At 34.0% G+C, this 18,073-nt stretch overlaps 1 protein-coding gene across 4 annotated transcripts; it reads right to left on the bottom strand.

The window, feature by feature from the left end:
• Positions 1 to 838: 838 nt before the first annotated feature.
• Positions 839 to 15,028, bottom strand: LOC140880422 (uncharacterized). Of its 4 annotated transcripts, none has more exons than XM_073284847.1 (17): positions 13,663 to 15,028; positions 12,759 to 12,914; positions 12,000 to 12,203; positions 11,676 to 11,857; positions 11,446 to 11,581; positions 11,191 to 11,358; positions 4,982 to 6,310; positions 4,819 to 4,899; positions 4,055 to 4,165; positions 3,876 to 3,971; positions 3,035 to 3,310; positions 2,852 to 2,937; positions 2,670 to 2,721; positions 2,303 to 2,389; positions 2,168 to 2,211; positions 1,193 to 1,244; positions 839 to 978 (listed from the first exon to the last, which is right to left on the bottom strand). In XM_073284847.1, exons 2-17 carry the CDS (start codon positions 12,909 to 12,911, stop codon positions 952 to 954), a joined length of 3,084 nt encoding a protein of 1,027 aa, XP_073140948.1. In that variant the 5' UTR covers positions 12,912 to 12,914; positions 13,663 to 15,028; the 3' UTR covers positions 839 to 951. The 4 variants fall into 4 exon arrangements, 2 of the variants coding, with proteins under 2 accessions (XP_073140948.1, XP_073140949.1); XR_012149653.1 differs by having other exon boundaries at positions 886 to 978; positions 1,193 to 1,387; positions 4,819 to 4,902; positions 4,988 to 6,310; XR_012149654.1 differs by having other exon boundaries at positions 886 to 978; positions 1,193 to 1,387; positions 4,988 to 6,310.
• Between the last annotated feature and the right edge of the window lie 3,045 nt (positions 15,029 to 18,073).

The following is an 18,073-nucleotide window of genomic DNA, read 5'->3' as shown; positions in this document are numbered from 1 at the left end:
ATGTTGATTATACTGAGATTGTATTCTCACCGGATGTTTCCGACTGTTGTCTTATTTTGTATGTGTGCATGACAACAGATGGGGCAGGAGCTGGCCAAAGTCCTAACTTAACTACTATATAAAATCATAAAACCTAATTTCACTGTATTCTCTCACGGGTCGTCTCTTATTTTTGTCAGTTAATTTTATTCCTTTGTCTCAACTTTTTTTTTATTAGTTCTCAACCTTTAGTCTATATTCTTTTGGGAAGTTTTTCAAAACTTTTATTCTATTGGAAAAAAGATGTAATTCAATGTATTGATTAATATTCTAAAGACGACTTCATAAATTTTTTTTCTCTACAAATTTTTTAAAAAAACATTTTTGTTTTGCCTTTCTTATACTTTTTTTTAAAAAAATCTTGCATGTTGGAAAAATATGAGGATATTTTTACATTTGCTTGAGATATTTTTTTTTTTTTTGCATGTACTATACCTTGAAACTCGAAATTAATTTCGATGGAGAATTCAATTTGAATTATGAGATTCCATGATTGAAAAATTGACTATTGTTTTATGTCATTTATTTTTTTAATGATTTCGAATTTTCGAATGCATTTTTTAATTGCAAATTAATCTTTATGATTTCATGTCACATTCAACAAAAAATATTATAATTTTATTAAATATTTTTATATCAAATTATATTTTTTGATGTTATTGTATTCATAATATATTAAAAAAATTTATGCTGCACATTTTATGCACAGGGTATATTAATTAAACTTTTTTTTTTTGAAACGACAATTTATAAAAATTATATTTTTCTGAATCCTTTAAACATTATTATAAAACCTTGAAAGCATATAAAACATCCATTCAATAATATTTACAAAAAGAATAGATTGTCAATGAGTACATAAATGGATACAATAGTTGCCAAAGATTTCCATCTCACGAAAGATGGGAATAATCAACCCAGAATCTGTTTCCATAGCCCCTAATACAACAATTAAAGATTGATTAATAAATTAGAAACAACAACATTTATATATTTTATGCTGCACATTTTATGCACAGGGAATATTATAGCACATTTTATGCACAGGTGCACAAGAATATTTACTTCGAAACACTTATGAGATAAGAACCGCTTATGTGCTATCCCAGTAATTCAAAGCTACATTTAGAGTTTCTTAGAAAACAGCTCTCACCTTCAGTTTCGTCTCCGAAGAACGAGAAGACTTGTCTCTTCGACCACGGGATCTGAAATGCCAAAGAGGGGGAAAAAATCCACAAAAGTTAGCAGCATTCTAAACTACGAAGTCGGAAGCACGAGGAAAACAGGACAGGAAATAAGAAATTGATGTCTGAATCCTTTTAGTTTTCTTCTCCCGTCATCCTGTTGGCTTCAAAAAAAATTCACAGCAATTAGACAGACAGCCAGCCTTAGAATATAAAATGTGGGGTGGTTCAGCATCTTTAAGACAGCAAACTATTCAATCAAATATCCAAATAAATATAGGTCTTTGTATTCACATCCCATATGATATGAGTGCATGCAATGGTACTATCTATGTCATTTCATTCATGTAAAAGAGAGACATGATTCAAAGAGATTTTGAAAGGCGTTCCAATTAGTTGATATGTTTCAATCACTTTTGATACAAACTCCAAACACAATTATAAGAGAAACTGTAATTTTATTAACTAAAATAGAAAAATTACAAAAGATAATGACCAATCCTCACAAAGAGTACCGCCTCTTGAAGCAGAAAATAGAAGATTTTCCCTCTCCCTAGCAACTTGCAGCATCGTTGCTCCCAAAACAAAAACTACTCCCCTAATAACTAATCACCCTCTTTTTTATACTATTTCTTATAACTACCATACTTCCTTATTTGGATCCAGCCCACTGCCCCTTAACCCAAACCAGTAACACTTTTGCAGCTCTATAAAAGGCATCATTAAAATTAAAACATTGGAGTTTCAAGATATCAAGATAAAGTTGGATAGACAAATAAATAAGCACAACCAAGAGATAACTTACTGATTGCTACCTCATGAATACGATAACGAAAAGAAAAGTGAAAATACCAAATGGAAGGAAAATTTATTATTAAATCAAGTCAAAAACATTATGGATTGATTGGCCTAAGAAATTGCAATCAAGTTGAAAATATACATACACGACTCTTGAGGCACTAGGAGGTGGTGGAGCAGTCCTCTGTTCCTGTTAGATTGATAGATAAAAGAACACCCATGTTACATAACAGAATCATATAAAAAAGCACAAACAGAAAAGTAGAAATAGCAACACCCACATGACTGGACAAATCATCATCATCTATCATTTCCCAGCGTTCCTTCGTAAGGTCAAGTATTTCTGTTTCACCATCATCGTAATCAACCTGAATGAAATGATAAAAAGGGTGGCAGTTAAAATTAGCAAAAATGATTTCAGAGCTGTAGACAATCTAAAGTTGATATGTCCCGGCAGTGTTAATGACAAGATAATACCACGATAGGTTTAGAGTTAATGCCTAAAAACAGTATCATTCTGCATTTGCAAGTGCAGACAGTGTGTTAACTTATGTAAGCACATAGTGAATCTGAACATGTCAAAGTAAGTTATTATGATGAACCAGATACAACTAGGAATATATATACAGCTACATATGAAATTTTTACCTTGTGTGTCTTCTTCAAATGGTCAAAAGATGTAACTTTTCCTTCGTAATACCTATAAAATGAGACAAAGTCGTCGGGACAAAAGATTATTCTCACCGCTTGAAGTGCTGATGTACATGACAAATCAAGAAATCGTGCATGTATATCCATGCTGTCAAGCTACAATGAATTGAAGCACTTACGTCTCATCCAGAGGCCACCAAACTTTTATTTTGCAGCCAACCAGATTCTCAACATTGCTTATTTCGGAATCATTTACCTCGGAAGCCTAGAGACAATGCATCTTATTAATTTAGGAAAAATAAGATTTAACAAACATCGTAGTCACAATAAACTCTAGCTACTTTAGTTATGTAGTTAATAACCTTGGAAATGATATCTCCCATTTGAATCTCAGGAAAAACAATCTCCCTTTTACTTGTTTCTCCAAGAGTTTTCTTGGACAAAACCTTGGAAATGATATCTCCCATTTGAATCTCAGGAAAAACAATCTCCCTTTTACTTGTTTCTCCAAGAGTTTTCTTGGACAAAACCTTGGAAATGATATCTCCCATTTGAATCTCAGGAAAAACAATCTCCCTTTTACTTGTTTCTCCAAGAGTTTTCTTGGACAAAGAATGTTTCCTTTTCGTTAAATGATCCTGGAATCAGTCGAACACCATAATAGCAAGGTTGAATGTAAGAAAACATTGGAAGATAGAAATCATCGACTATGAAAAGAGGTGAAGGGAACTATATCATCAAAAAATGATAAGCACTCAAAATAGAAAAAAAGTAAATAAATGACAATCTTGTAGTGTAGTATCATTAGATGCTTTCGAGCCTTATCACGTAATTGCATTTAGTTTCCGAACATTAGAACATTATTGGTTATCCGTACACCATACCTTCTTTTACTCGGCAATATTAAATTGCAGAGAATATCTTCTCAGACAGATTAGGTACAAACAAATGATCGGTGCCACCTAATTGATGACTCGAGTGTTTCAAAGATCTTACAGATATGTACATAAGATAAAATGCTATGAGGGAAACACTTTTTAGACATTGAATCCTCAACACAAGGAAGCAACCAAATTGATATACATCAGGAGACATAAACAGCAGTAGGGGGATGCAACAAATATTTCGAGGCAAACAAATAGAAAACACCTAGTGACAACAAATCAAGTACTGCAAGCCAGTAGGCCACCAATGAAGCAATACCTTTTCTTCGTTTTGGAGATTGTTCCTGTGTTGTTTTAGGTCGGAGATATCCTCAGAATCAGATTTTTCTTTAGAGGATATGGTTCTAGGCAAAGTCTGCACAGCTCCACAGATGTATAAGGAATAAGTAAAGAAACTAATTCAACATGGTTTGCAAAACCTATTCAACTCAGTTATACCTTGACAGTGATATCTCCAGTTAGATTCTCAGAAACAGCTGTCTTTTCCTTCCTTGTCTCACCTGGAGCTTTCTTGGCCAAAGAACGTTGCCTTTTTTTCTTTGAAGAAATCTGTATTCAATCATTTCACCACCTCATCATTGAATTGAACGTCGAGAAAGGGAAAGATTGGAACTATAAATGCTGTGATAAAATGTAGGCATACATGGCATTTACTACAAAAACAGAAAAATTGAAACCCTAAATTGATATTAGCACAAAAACTCCATGAACAAATATACATTAATGTTGGTTCTGGGTATAAATTCAAAAAAAGAAAAAAGATTGGCAAAAAGATAAGAAAATGGAGATTGGAGTTGGATTGTACAACATTTCTAGTTATTGCGAGTAAACAATAACCATCAATAAAAACATTTGCGTTTTTTTTTTTTGCTTTTCCCATTGATTTTAATGCACTATGCACAGGACGCTGTATCAGAAAGCTGAATTTAGATTCGGTGGTGCTTCACCAAGTGCATCTAGCTAGCTACTACATTTTTACAGTCAGAGAAAATATAACAGCAGTAACATGAGGATATAAGGATATTTCATCGGATAAATGCTATCCTTTATCATCAACAATTTAGAATCACATTCAATCATAAACTATACATGCATTTATCAAACAATTGCTTGAAAATTGGAAAGAAAGGTGATCAGATATCGGGTATCTAGCGAGATAATTAACCAAGACAGACAACATTTTCCTTAGGTAAGATAACTACCTTCTGGTACTGCGGATTAGAGATCTCCATAGAATGAGATTCCCCCTGTGGTGATTTGTTTCTTGATTCAAAAACCAAGGTCTGCTGCACAAGATAAAAGATGTGTATTATGTAAAATTCAAAAAAACAAAGAAAAATACTTTATGGCCAACTAAGTTATAACCTTTACCAGGTTATCTCCTGATAGATCCTCAGCTACAACATTCTTGCACAGTTCCTTTTCTGCATGATCTACCTTGTTCGAAGTTCCTAGTCCTTTTTCCAAGTTTTTTGAGATCCTGGCTGGTAATCTTTTATCTCTGACCTTGCTCAGCTCTTCCTTTGAATTTTTTACCTCAACTGAATCTTTTGAAGTTGCTGCCTCAAGAACTATGTTTGTGCTCTTCAGTACTTTCTTTCTAGGAGCTACCATGGCAGTGGATCTCTTCCTTTTCATTGGATTTTTCAGTATCCCATCAGTCATACAAGCATTTAAATTTTTGCCAGACCTTTTCTCAAGTTTCTCATTTGTGCATTCCTCGTCAGCCATATCTTTTGAAGTCGTCGTTTCGCTTAAATTATTTACTGATGTCGACAAACAAAATTCACCATTGTCCTCATCAAGAGCTCCATCTTTCTTCTCTTGTCTAAACTTCTTCTGAGGTTTCAATTGAGCATTCATTGGTTCCCTCACCTGACTTGAGGATAACTGCAATGACTTGGTAAATGCGTTTTTCTTCCTGCTATTTTCCTGGTGATGAGAGTCTTCAATTGATGCACATTCACATAACATCCATAAAGGATCATATCCCTCTTCAGCTCTTATTACAGAGCTTGGTTTTCGAATCCGTTTTTTCAGTATTGGAGATTCGTCTCCTTTCAATTCTTGTTGCATGTGATGCATGCCTCCTACTTCAACGGGTGGGCCATTTATGATTGTATCAGTAGAATTGTACTTCTCCAAAGAATCATCATTGTGTTTTGCACCATGATGTTTCATAAGAGAACCTTGTTCAAATGGCATCCAGGCGGAGCTAACACCCTGGGATGAATTCTCTTCTCCAAGGCAACTATTATCAATTAAAATGTCAGAATTTATCCTATCAACATCTGGTCCAGATGTTGAATTATTTCTGTCTGAAACACTTTCTTGCTGATTGATTTGATCATCTACATGTGTCAACATCTCACGACATTCATTGGTGTTCTCATTATCCTCAAGATTATCACTGCCATTGTTCTCTACCAACTTAGATAATCCACCATCTTCAGATAGATTAACTTCTCCATTAAAACAAGCTTCTATTCCCTTGTCTTTAGCCTCTTGGAGGACATTCTCTCGCCAATTGATTTGATCAGAGGAATGAAGCGACATCCCATTATTCTCATTGATATTCCCATTATCTTTCGTACAATCACTGCCATTCTGCTCCACTAAATTAGACAATACAAAATTTCCAGCCACACTAACTTCTCCATGACCACAAGCATCTTTTCCGATCTCCTTTGCATTCTAGAAAAAGCAAAAAAACACAAATTAATATTGTCATTACAGACCATAGTAGCAAGGTCACCTTTGAAAAAATTATACATAAGCAAAAAAAACACAAATTAACACTATCCCACCAATTACATATAAAACGGCAATTACTGCTACATAATAGTTATAGAAAGAAACAGCAATAGAGTATCTAAATTGGTATGCTGGAACCTTTTATCATTTTCATATCGAATGTCATGTGAACATAGTCATAACTATAAATACCAAAACAAATATTGCAGAAGACTGGAATAACCAAATACAAGTTAGTAAGGAAGAAAGATATTCCAGGTGTAAAACACAAACATCCATCAGCATTAGGAAAGTAAACTGATCGTACATATTCAAGACCCTTAAAAAAACAGCAATGTGCTGTCAATACCATAAAAACATGGAGCTACTTGTCAGCCAATATAGAATCACTATATATACACATTAACTTCCATTGGGACCTTGTAATTGTCGTTCGCTAGTCACACAATAACTTCCCTAGGATATTTTTAATCAATTATCTGGTTACAAATCCACATCGGATTTACACGTATAAGTTTGTAGATGTTATTCTGGTCAGACCTAGAAGCCCAACAAAATTGACAGCTTTCCAAAAAGGAAAATATTTCTTCCATATCGCACAAGAAACAAATATCGATGAAAACACTATGTTCGCGCAATAATTATGTCTTTCGAAAATCGAAACTTAGTTCTACGATTCTCGGTTATGTATTGTATTCATCATAATTGAATACAATACATAGAATCCATAATCATAAAAAAGATTCCTAAGATAAAGGAAACAATATAACTATAAAATTGACAAACCAATATGATAGGATTCTACCAGATATACTATATTATATTATCATTATTGAGATATTTTGGGATTCATTCACTCCTCCTCAAGCTAGTAAACAAAAATTTACATTTTTAGCTCAATAGTACTAGAATTGACTCCAAGAATAAACTAGACGCATACCCCATGTTGTCACCTCATTTGTCACCAATATGTAATTTTTTCATTCACTCCTCCTCAACCTGACAACGGTTCTAAATCCGATGGTTCCGCTTCAATGAAAGGTGAAACCACAAATGAGGATCACAATGGAACTACTCGGATGTGGTTCCGGTTCGTAACAATTTCGCTTCTAGTTTGGTTAAGGTTTGAACCCATATGAACTGACGTTTATTCTTCTAAATTTTAATGGTCAGGAAAAAGTTAGTTGTCTAAAAGGCGGTGCCTAGGCGCTAGGCGGTTGTCCACTGCCTGTTTTTCATAAATACGATGCCTCTAGACGTTGTTACATTAATCGGTCACCTACGCAGCCGTCTAGATTAATATATAATTTTTTCGTTTTCTTATTTTAAATTTTGTTAAAGATTATTTGGCATATTTGTCCATCAATTTGTATTGGATCAAGATGATGCCGATTTTGAGTTTGAATCCGAGGAATTATTGGAGAATTATGGACATAATAAAAAGAATTAGATATTTATGTTATAAAAAAAACCGCCTAAGCGCCTAGTCGCTAGGTGTAGGTGGCAACCCGCCTACCGTCTACCGCCTTTTAGAACACTAGAAAAAATAACGGTACAACTTCTGAAGCAAACCAAATAAAGTTAATTGTTTAATAATTAGTTACAAAATATTATGATTATTTAATTCCTCATCAAAAAAGAAATAATAGAGGTTAGATTTAACAATACGAGTTTCGATTTTTGAAAGACAGTTCCGATTTTTCTTCACAATTTCAAGAGAACCGTGGTAGGGTCGACCAGTATGGGTTCATACTGACGGTATGGCCAGCTCTTCTAGATATGAAACAAGATAATGAAAAGAGAGTAAAATAGAAATGTATGGATCCAAATAGGTTCTTTCGTTCGTTTCTCTTCTTGGAAAGGAACATTGAGGTGGAATTACCGGTTTTCAAGAAAATTGGAGTCGCAACGCACATAAAATTGTTTTTATGATGGGAAATAACATTTGTACACTCTTTGGGACGAAGAATGCACCTAGAAGATGCACTTAATTGCACTTTGATAAAGTTTGCCACTATCTGAGTTTGACTTATATAAAATGTACCGGATCCAAATATTTGAGGAAGTAAATCGAGTCTTACTAGGGAAATAATTTTCTCAATGAGTAAAGACGCGTTTAGATTGAAGAGCCATAAGGGAATTCTCATGATGAGATTTGCGGCAATTAGCATAGCCTCATCCGCAAAACATTTGGAACTTTATTAGTAAATATGATAGTATAAGTTACGTCAACGATGTGACAGTTATTCTCCCTAAATCCTATTTTGTTTAAGAATGCTAACTAAACGAGCTTCAGCGCAAGATATCTTAATTTGTAAGATTATTAATAAAATACTCCTTGCCATTGTAAGTAGAAGAATTTGAACAGATGTATGAAAAATATTCAAGACAAGAAATGGAAGTTTTCGAATATTGAATCGGTTTCAGATTTTCCTTCCATGGGATAAATCCAACGTAATAAGTATGATTATTGATGGATGTAATTAACAACTTTATTCCAAGGATATTTGGAGGTCGTGTAGGACCCCAAACATTACCATGAAAAAGATGAAAACTGATACTTCTGCAAGTGTTTTGCAAAAATACATATTTACATTCAAACGAAAGAATGTCCTTATTGATAAATAAGTCTAGGTAATAGATATTTTAAATAATTGAAAGTAGGATGATTAAGGGGTTTATGCCAAAGAAGCACGTCTGATTTGAGAAAAGGAAGAAAGAATTTTTTGAAGTTATGGTGAACTTGACGTGGACCTAGAGATAGTAGAGACCATTTTTTTCCTTGGAACCGCCAGTCATAATCTTCAAAGACAAACATGATAAAGGTTTGTCGATCTGATCTCGCATCTTTTTTTCCTTTGACCTGTGGTTTTAGTTCTTGGGTGGTTCCAAATCTGAAACAAGTCTTGTATTCTCAATATTTGTGGAACGTAGCACAATTCTTTTACTTTCAAGCTACTCCCCAGCATCAGTTTAGACCTAGGCCTCAGATTCTTTTTTTTCTTGATCTTTAGAACTTAGATTTAAACGCCTATATTTTAGGAAATGCTCAGGCCCCCTATCATTCGCCACCTTTCTTTTTCAAGGTTGAGCTTGTTCGATTGAAACTAACGTTATGCCCCTCTTTCCTATTTCGATAATTGTATAAATCGAAAAGAAGCTAAAATACAACTTCACCAAGATATCAGCCCGATCATCGCATAAGTTGTCTCTCATATTGGCTCCCTCAAATCTTCATGAATGGAGAGAAGAGGCATTGTTCCAACAACTATCCCCTGGACTATTCTAAATCTTTATTTAGTCCTTGAAGAAATGAAAAACTATCATTTTCAAGCATTTGGTTAAAGTATATTATCAGCAGACTATTCCAATCTATATTCTGCAAGACAAATGTTGAAATATGTTCCAAATCGGTTGGATAGAGTTTCTGAGAGTTCCTTATATAAACATAGACGACTCTCGCCCCGTGAGCTAGCTTCCGAGGTGGAGTTAGGTCCAAATCCAAATTTAACATGGTATCAAAGCAGACCCACCGTTATGTGTTGGACCGCCCATAATTGGGCTGCCCATAGTTGGGTCACCCGTTAATATCTCGACGCTCCAGATGTTCATTCCTGAGCGTGTGGGGGAGTTGAATATATCTCACGTCGGTTGGATAGAGTTCCTGGGAATTTCTTATATAGACAAGAACAATCCTCACCCCTTGAGCTAGCTTTTGGGATGGAGACGTGAAGTTAAATCCAAATCCAAATTTAACAACAAATCTATTTCTTGCCATAATACAATCAGCTCATTAACTTGCTCAATCACTCATTTACCGCCTTGCCGTTTATTGCAAATAGAGGAACGAAATTCAAGTCATTGAGATGAATTTTACATGCCATAATGCATCTCTTGAAGCATTGTCGAAGAAAAGATAGGTCCAATCAAATTTTGGATCTATTGATTTTATCAGCCACTTCACGACAATTAAGTGTCTACTTTCCATGTCTGGTAACCAGGATTTTCTGAATCTGGCGCAGTGATATAACCAATCAAACCATTATCCAAAATTTGATCCGTTTATGCCAAGTTATTCACATACAGTGGCTGATTTCGATGGATGATAAGAGACAGAGTATTAAGAGAAGAATTTTGATTGGGTAAAATCCAAGGAGTCCTACTAGAGGAGGATGGCTTGAAAGTACTAGCTACCGGTAAACGAATATTGAAGAAGTAATTTTCCATCTGACTTTCTAATCATACAGGAACGCAATATATGTAGCCCCAAATTTGATCGGTTTATTTTTGCTGGATTATTCATAGACAGTGGCTGATTTGATGGATGACAAGAGAAATGATGAGAGAAGAAATTTGATTGGGTAAAATCCAAGGTGTCCTACAAGAGGATGGCTTGAACATACCGGCTACCGCTGAACAAATAATCTCAGGATTCATTATAATTCCAACAGAACTTGAATGTCAGAAATACGAAGCACAATTTGATCGGTTAATTTTGCTGGATTATTCATAGACAGTGGCTGATTTGATGGATGACAAGAGAAATGATGAGAGAAGAATTTTGATTGGGTAAAATCCAAGGTGTCCTACAAGAGGATGGCTTGAACATACCGGCTACCGCTGAACAAATAATCTCAGGATTCATTATAATTCCAACAGAACTTGAATGTCAGAAACACGAAGCACAATTCTGACTTGCAAATACTCTATGTTTAAAATTCAAAGCAAACTGAAATAAAAAATGTGGTTTTCAGTCTAATTAAAAGGCATAATTAATCTATCGTTGAAGAATTATCTGCATAATTACTAGAGAAACACACCATGTCATCACTTTGAGTCGTGCCATTCAATGATGATATAACGACATCATCATACTCTTGAACTGCTACTCCCATATGTCTAACAGCTTCTGGGAGATAGTCTTTTAGGTCATTGGCACATTTCTCATACACCTTTCTCGCAAGCTGGAAGGCGCATGGTGAAACATTCTGAAGCAAAAAATTGAGAGGATCAAAAAGACGGAATGAAAATACCGAAGTCAATCAAATAAATCTAAAACAATAAAGCAGTTGTACTTCGTTTCCCTTCTTCAGAGTAGAAAGAAGGATCTTAGCAGCCTCCAGTGCAAACTTTTCAGAATCCACAGCATTTTGAATCATAAGAACCATTATGTGTTCCATGCTTGAGGGAATTTCTTGTGGATGGCTTGATCTGATGTTAGCGAAGAAGAAAATGCCAGTAAGTAAAGCAGTAATTCATGTTTGCAATAGGAAAAAAATCAGGAAATAAAGTCTGAGAGCATTACTGAATTCCATCCAAAAATAGGTGGAACATTTCAACAATTGTGTCATGCAACTGAAAGTCAAACATTAGAACACATGTATGACAAGAGGAAACATTCTGAATGATTGAAACAGCTTTTGAATAAGCACGGCCAGCCAGGGAAGGCAATTTTTGGTAAGCAGTATTAACAAGCTTAAAATAATCCTGCAGAAAAACCAGAGAAAATTTGATCAACTATACATGATTGTTGGAGAAGATGAGACAATAAAATGTTTTTTCAGTAATTTTAAACAACAGAAGCTGATAGATGAAAAATGAAAGAACGTCGTCACAAAATCAGAATTACCTTCATTTGGTCTTCGTCATAGGGTTCTGTAGGTGCTGTTATTCTTATGATCTCACTGATGCAGGATAATGCTGTAATTCTGACATCGACTTCCTCGTGTCCCATAAGGGCATTGGAAATTAGTGCCTCTTCTGCAGGTTTAAGTGCCGCTTCTACCACTGGCTTGCGATCTTGCATCAAATGTTGAAGAAGATGCTCTAGTTTCTGAGAGGAAAATAATAAATCACAGTTCAATACTGAGTTGATTCTAATGTTTTCAAACATAACCAAATAAAAGAAAATTCCAACAATGTTAATGTCAATCATTTCCCAGTTCTCATCAGAGTCTGAAACACGTCGAAGATCCAGTTATTAAAATCAGTTGTACCTCGGTCTGGAATGCTGAAATTAACACCCTTATCTTGATTTCTTCAGAAAATTGTCACAATTTTAAAAATTATTGCAATTAATCTCCACGAGGATACATCTTTGACGAGGTGATCATTGAGAATTAGAGAGATTTGACAATGAGACATTCTCAAATGATGTTATAAATATTTGATAATAAAACATAGTTAAACTCGAAAAAATTCAGGTCAAAAAGAAAATCATCAGCAAGGATAACCAAGCATATACATTCTGAACAGGGAAGAAGAAAAACACCAATTCTCAACAAGCTTGAATCTCGGTATCAAAGCCCATTAAGCAAACTTTTTTGTAACTACAGATATGCATAAAGGGATACATCAATTAAAATGAGAAAGGGACCATGAGACTTACATCAAGTTTCTTTAGAAGCTCCTCAATAGAATCACCAGGTTTAAGAAGCCCATTTCCATGTTCAAGAAGTACTCTCTTCAACTCCTCCTCCATTTCTGGAGTCCAAGCAACAGCAGCGCTCACGTTTCTATCTTCAGAACTTGGAGCGGCCATTTTCTGTTAAGAACTCAAAATTCAAGAAAATACACAAGAGGGTCGTTTTATGTTGGAATGACGAGAGAAAAAGACTCGGCTTTTGTGCAAAATGGAAAACATGCAGCAGCCTGGAAACGTGGCTTTATATGCTTGAAAAAATTTATCTTGTGAGTAGGATTTTGGGTGGCATGACTCTGGCATAGAAAATTGTTTGCAATGTTTTGGAAGAACGCTATTGAATAGGAGGATGGCTTTCGGTAAGTAAAATCCAAAAAGATGATTTTGCATTCAAGACTCGTACAGAAAATATTTATGTACAGATACTGGAAATTACAAGGAATTACTGTAATCCTATGTGATTGTTGTAATCTCATTAAATTGGGTTATGTGACACTGTATTTTTGCGCTTTGCGTAAGTTTGTATGCTTTTCTGCCCGCTTTAATTTTTTTTCCTCCTCTTCAAAATTTTATCGTCATAATAATGGCGCACTCATATTACTTTCCTAACTACTGATTTTTTTTTTCCAAATTCTCGCAATATTAGGAATGAAATCACAATATGATTTTGTTAGCCTTAATTTCTAGTTGACCCTTTATTTTTTTCTCTTTTTTGGTCAGATTACAGTGCCATTTAAAAATGCAGTGACTATAAATTTTCATCTAAAAATCAACATAAGTGAAAATGGTACGATTCAGAACTAGCCTTTTAAGATTTTCTTTTTTTTCCCTTTTCTTTTCGATATTTTTTTGTTGTTGTAATAGTACTTACCTGGATAGATTATGCGGATACACTGTATGCCCTCCTTTCGAACTTGCGTTTGTACAACAAAATAAACCAATCGACCCAAACCTCGTCTCTAACACGAAAATACGTCGCATATTAACATCTAAGATAAAAAGGTCATGCCCCTGGTGTCTGTTGAATACCCTTGCTAGAGCATTGTTCAGTTTCCTAATGGCAATACGGAATACACTATTGAAAATGAACATTATCACCACCAACAATCCGTCTGGCATTCGATTCCTCCAGAACCTCTTTGTTACTTTGGCATTATCATAGCCCAAAAACCTCAGCCTACGCTAATAAGGATTGCACTTTCAAACCACTTTAAGCAGAAGTTGGTGCCTAATGCCAATACCTTAACTTACTTCAGTTCGTATTAGAACACGCCATATACTCTCCCATTAACCGGAATCTGGAGGCACTCAATGAAAGAGTGATGAATGTTCTGCAGCCGCTACATGATCTTGTTCAGAACCTGCCATAAAAGTTATATAATATAGCCTCCTCCTCCTAAATCATACTCTACCCCGGGAAGTTTAGGCATCTTCTACTGAACCATTCATCTTCTCATTTGACATCCTTCCATTTCCAGTGACTTACAAAACACATCTTCGTTCTGCGAAATTGGCATGACTCTGTGTGACAGTATCTTGCTAAATTTCTCAGCAAAAACCACGTAATTTCTTTGAAAGCTCTACTCCCCCTCCAATGCAGACTCAAACCCAGATCAAGCTCGCCTCATTCCACCCCCAACTCAAGTCAGATTTTAAGAAATAATAATAGTAAAACTTTATGGCTAATTGTTCCTAAAATGTGAGCTTTGCTAGTGTACATTAAATTGTACACTCGACAGAAAGAAGGGTCGGCCACTGCCCCTAAGTAATTCCATAAATTATTCAAATTCCCAAAAAAATACACATCTGTCTTGAGAAATTCAAGAGTTGTAGTACTCCAAGAACGCAGTGGCATTACTGCATCACTTCAAAAAAAACCCCGCGCTAGCTCGGACTTCTCCATTTTCGTTTACCCAGTAAGAATCAAACTGCAAGAAGAAAATTTGATCAAGGCGTCGAATCGTATCCTCCTCCACACCTTCATGGTGCCCGTAAATAAAGCCAAAATATTTCAGCTTCCCTGTATCCGCATTTGGCTCAGTAATTTCATCAAACACCTTAATCGACAAAGACCCAACATTGCAGTTATGTTCATGCAACTTCTTGGTGCGCCAGCCACATATGGAATCATGGAAAATTGATCATCAGCGCGTATCTTTGGAAAAATAACCCAATTGCATGTCTACCCAAATTCCAATTTAGTTTCAATTTTAAAATTATGTTATTTATTTGTCAAAATAAATTTTTTGGTATTAATTTGAAGTGGTGATATGAAATTATGCTTTAAAAATGATGCATACAACATAAAATAAATTTTTTTTAAATTTTTTTTATTAAATAGTATATTAAAATAATTTAATTTTATCCAGAAATTATTTGTTTTCCCCAAATTTAGTCTAAAGTGTGTGCGTGTTAATGTCCGTTTGCATGTGTTTAAATAATTTGTATTTGTATTTGTATTTGTATTACTTTATATATAATTTGAATCTTTCTTGCTCATCAGGCTAGCAATCTCATCATTCTTTGAGCACAAACAAAAGTTTTATATATTTTGCTCAAATCAACTCTCACGTAACAAAAAGTTATCAGATTTTCAAGGACCAAGGGTTCACCAAGCTTCTCGACAGTTTCATACAGAAAGTTTGTGAAGAAGAGTTTGATAGTTTTAATCTAATGATTCAAGCAATGATATTGTGTTTGTGATAGTTTGATAAGAACTGCAATCTTATCTTGTGGTGTGATAGAAGTTTCAAGTTAGACATTGGATAAGTCTTAATATTGGAGTGGGTTGTTACAGTGTCTGTAAAACCAAAGTATTATGTGAATTCCTTCCTGCGTGGAAGAAGGGGAGACGTATAAGAATTCAGCCTTCGAAGTTCCATATCTCTTGTGTTCTTTAATTACTCTCTTTTATCTTTTTGATTTACCTGTGATTTGAGTATAGAGGTTCATTGAAGGCTATCAAACTATTTCCGCACTTTTAAAGTTGTTTGAGTGCCTTCAAAAGTTTAGAACTTTGGTCTAGTTGATTAACACCTACTCGACTGATCAAGCATTTTTTTTTAAAAAAAATTATGAGTGTTTATTCAACATCCCTCCACACACACAGTCGATCCCAACACCTTTGTTGATGTTATAATATAATTTTATATATATATATATACACACACATATACATTATATTGTCAGTGTATCGGAAGACATGACAGATTTCTACCTCTATATATACATCGATATATCAGTACAAATAAAACCTAAATAAAGTAGAAGACTAGACCAAAATGTACTCTTTATACAACCGAAATAAAAATGCATATGCATTAGAACAAATAACAAAGAGTCCCTAACACAATCACAATATCTAGACCATGATTAATTAGATGACATATCACGTAGAGGGTCCAAAGTGGAGATCTCTCGATATCTCAACTCATCTTGAAAATATCTCGACCCGTCATTTTTTCATTCTGATTTGTCGGGATGTTTTCCGTCTCGATCAATTTCATGAGATAAATTTAACATATAATCTTCACCAATAGGATTTATGTCCCAACCTGAATTATTAATATATTATATTATATAGTAATGTATTTTTATTATATTATTGGGTTTTATTACACTAATTGTAATAAATTTTTCTTATTTTTTTTCCTCTTAGTACTCAAGTTGCATGCTTTATTGAATTTTAATTTTAATTTTAATTGTGTGGATATTTACCAAATCTGTTTCGAACCCTTTAAATTTTTTTCAGATGGGACCTCAATTGTTCTTCTTCATAATTTGTTGATTTTGGTTGTCCTCCATGTCAGAAAGCGGTGAAAAATGACTTTGTACGGAATTATATCGAGGAAAAAACTCAATTTGTCAAACACCAAACAAAAGATCAAAACGACAAAAAAATAGTAGATGTTTTAGGAACTTTTCATCCATTTTAATGAAAAATAAAATATGTTGTTAAGAAGAAATTTCACCATCTTACTCCAAAACTACTTCTTTACAAAAACTTTTAGTCCCTTATGGTTTGTCAAAAAACAATTATCTTTAAAACAGTAAATGAGGAATATACATAAAATTTTACCACCACATCAAAAGTTAGTTACTTTAGTGGCTTAATTCCTTAAATTTAACTTATAATAACCGGGCACACACGTTAGGTCATGTGTGTAGCATAATATTAATTAATACTAGCGACGGAACACACGCGTTGCATGTGTAAAATATTATATACAAATATAATGTATTTTATATTGAATAATTTATTAATTTTAAAGTGCTTGTTTATTTTATTTTTTTTGTTTTTTTTAAAATATAAAAAAAATTAGTCATGAATGAAATTCAATTTTAATTGATGAAAATAGTTATGATAAAAGAATAGATGATGCGAGCAGTTGAAAGAAAATGTGAGATAAAGTGAGTTGGAGAGAGAGTGTAGGGGTACAAAAGAAAATATATATATATATATATATATATATATATATATATATATATATATAAATTTGTATACTTATAGTTAAATATGTAAACGTCAGTTTTGAAATTAAGTTAAAAAATTCAACAAATGTGCCTACTATTCAACCCTCATATTCTGCTAATACTAGTATAATTGTGCATACGCAATGTGTGTGCATAAAATAACATAATATATTTATCATTATATGTTATATATAAATAATCAATGTTCTAAAAAGCGTTAGGCGGACGACGACCCACCGCCTAGCGCCTTGCCGCCTAAGAGGAGCCTAGACGGTATTTTTTAAAGCCTAAATAATAAATACATTGAGATATTCACGAGTTTTACTATAAAATATAATATATTTTAATAATACTAATAACAACATATAAAATTTTAATAATAATAACAACAACAACAACAACACCACCACCACCAACAACAACATAGATATTAATAGATATCAAATTTTCATAAGTAACATGAGATTTAATTTTTTTTTCTTGGCTTTCTTTTATGCGCTTCTTCGTTTCTTCTGTGTTTGTTTCTCGCATCGCGTCTCTCTCTTTTAGTTTTTGATTTTAAAAATTTTTTATTTATAAAAAAATAGTAACCGCCTAGGCGTATTTCTGCCCGCCTAGACGGCGCCCAAGGCGGGAGATTAAGCGGGCGACGCCACTACAAGAAAGTGAGGCGATGGGCAACCGTCCACAGTCTATGCGTCGTTTTTCAGAACACTGCAAATAATATATATTTATTTTTCATTAATTAGTTTAAACTTCTCGGTCAACTGAAAATTGTTGACCTGCGATAATTTAATTGTGATTTTTTT

The sequence above is a fragment of the Henckelia pumila genome, chromosome 2 (genome assembly GCF_033568475.1).
Source record: "Henckelia pumila isolate YLH828 chromosome 2, ASM3356847v2, whole genome shotgun sequence".
In the NCBI taxonomy this organism is placed as follows: Eukaryota; Viridiplantae; Streptophyta; class Magnoliopsida; order Lamiales; family Gesneriaceae; genus Henckelia; species Henckelia pumila.
This window is presented reverse-complemented; position numbering and strand designations above follow the sequence as displayed.